Source organism: Penicillium arizonense, assembly GCF_001773325.1.
Source record: "Penicillium arizonense strain CBS 141311 chromosome Unknown PENARI_contig282, whole genome shotgun sequence".
NCBI classification, from domain to species: domain Eukaryota; kingdom Fungi; phylum Ascomycota; class Eurotiomycetes; order Eurotiales; family Aspergillaceae; genus Penicillium; species Penicillium arizonense.
The window spans coordinates 1-2,169 of record NW_019173559.1 but is presented as its reverse complement, the minus strand read 5'-3'; the positions used below and the strand labels follow the sequence as shown (position 1 = coordinate 2,169).

At 45.4% G+C, this 2,169-nt stretch overlaps 1 protein-coding gene across 1 annotated transcript; it reads right to left on the bottom strand.

The window, feature by feature from the left end:
* Positions 1-481: 481 nt before the first annotated feature.
* Positions 482-2,127, bottom strand: PENARI_c282G10772 (uncharacterized protein; the record flags this gene model as incomplete). The annotated part of the gene is made up of 4 exons (XM_022638255.1): positions 482-676; positions 732-1,489; positions 1,546-2,035; positions 2,086-2,127. Coding segments are annotated over 4 exons (1,485 nt in total), but the record flags the coding sequence as incomplete, so codon positions are not given.
* Between the last annotated feature and the right edge of the window lie 42 nt (positions 2,128-2,169).

Genomic DNA, 2,169 nt, shown 5'->3' with positions numbered 1-2,169 from the left:
GGCAATTGCAGGATGGAAGAAACCCCTCAGTAAGCTCGATGTTGCTTCGCGTCCATCACATGAGGCAACCCCAATAAAATTACTCCCTAGGAGACTCTCACTGACTCATTTACGAGCGATACATCCGTAGCCATCAACATCTGTGAAGAATATTCACTCACATGATGATAGAGTTGTATCTAGGTAATGCAAATTATGGATCATTATGTTCTGCCAGTCTCACAAAACTCAACTTTTTCTTTTTCTTTTTCTTTTTTTGCATCTTGTAAAGTTCGATTATCCCACTAGTGTGTTGGATTCCAAAAGTTCTCATGCGTTCTTCATTCCTTCTTTTGCTCCAGTAATATGATAAATGATATCATCTGGGGACCAAGACAAAACCCCGTTGATTACTCAACGATTCCTCACCTTCCTCACTTAGTGAAAGGTGCGAATAGTGCGCGCTAAGTCCGATAAGTATATGGACATATCAAGCTTTTGGTCATTTCAAATGGCTACTTGCTAGGGCCCCGGTGCGGTTAATAGCAGCCTGGAGTGCGCCATTAATTCCAAACTGTGTACCAAGGCCTTCAATTCGATGAGTTGAATTAATATTTTTAACAAGGGTGATCTGCCAGCATGTGGCACCGCCCTGTCGAGAGGTAATGGTGGAGGCGGCAAGGAAGTATTCCCAAATCTGTAAATTATTAATTCAAAGTCAAGAAGGAACAGAGAGAACAGGGAAGACCAACGCGGAACCACCTCGCTCCATATTTGGCTTCGACTTTCTCACGATTACCGAGCCAGTTACGATACCAGCGCCAAAGAGTGGCAGAGTAATGAACACCGATGTTATCAATGCTCTTGATTTCAAAGCCAGCAGCTTCCAGATGACCAACCACAAAACCCAAAGGTGTGCTGGCATCAGCACCAGGGAAAATATATTTATGCATGAAAAGGCCCCAAATAAGATCTTCGTACTGCCAGGGCTTGCGGAGACCGGCAATTTGGAGGAAGAACACCCCATCATCCTCAAGCATATCGTATACCTGGCCTAAAAATGATGAAAAGTGGCGGACACCGACGTGCTCTGCCATCTCAAGGCATGTGATTTTCTGATAGCCTTTGCCACCACTAGCACGTGGGGAATCACGGTAGTCAGAGCAAAAGATTTGGCTTTGCGACTTGTCAATTCCAGCTTCGCTTAGCCTCTTGTTTCCCCAAAGAGTCTGGTTGCGACCAAGTGTGATGCCTGTGACTCTGGCGCCGTAGTGGACCGAAGCATACTTCGCCAGTGTACCCCATCCGCAGCCTAGGTCGAGGACTTCGTCTCCTTTTTGGAGGTTGATCTTCTCACAGACTATGGCCAATTTATTATCCTGAAGTTTCTCCAGCGTTTCCTCGGTATGAATGTCGCTGACAATTCCTGAGGTATAAATCATACGCGGGCCCAAAAACCATGAGTAAAAGTCATCCCCACGGTCATAGTGACCACGTACTTGCTCTTCATCTAAGTATTAAAATTTGAGTATCGGTACCATAAACAGATCCAAATCTCAGCCTTACCTTGAGAGCGATTGTGTATTAGTAGCTGCGGGATAAAGCTCACGAGGAAGTGCTTGAAAAGACCCATTGTGAATTTGAAATTTGCCCAATCATGACGGTATTCGAGGCATTCCAAGGCATCATCTTTGAAGGAGACATCGCCATTGAAATATTTTTCGTAGAATGTTTCCATAGGGATCTTGTGTTTGCCACGATATGTGGCCCGGTCCAACTCGTCGTGGAACTCCAGGTAATACTCAACAGGACGACCTGCGTACTTGACCTTTTCATTCTTGCGTGGAGAGAGTGACGAGGAAACGGACCAAAAAAGCATTATCACGGGAATAGTTGTGAAGAGGGCAATAAATAAGGTCAAATATAGTCCTCCTTCTCCTAGCTGACGCGCAAGATACCAGGGTACCGAAGCAATGAAGAATACCATTAAGCCGTTAGAGAAACTGTCACTTCCGGGTGAATCGGCTGGGACAGGAGCATTCTTGATGGCGGAATACTATGGAAGCAAATTAGTTTCCAATTCCTCCTTCTATTTATATCACACACCAGAGTCGTTCGCACACCACAGTCAAATTCAGGCTTTGACTGCTTAGACGCCGGGGGAGTTTGAATGAAGTTGAAGTCCGGTGG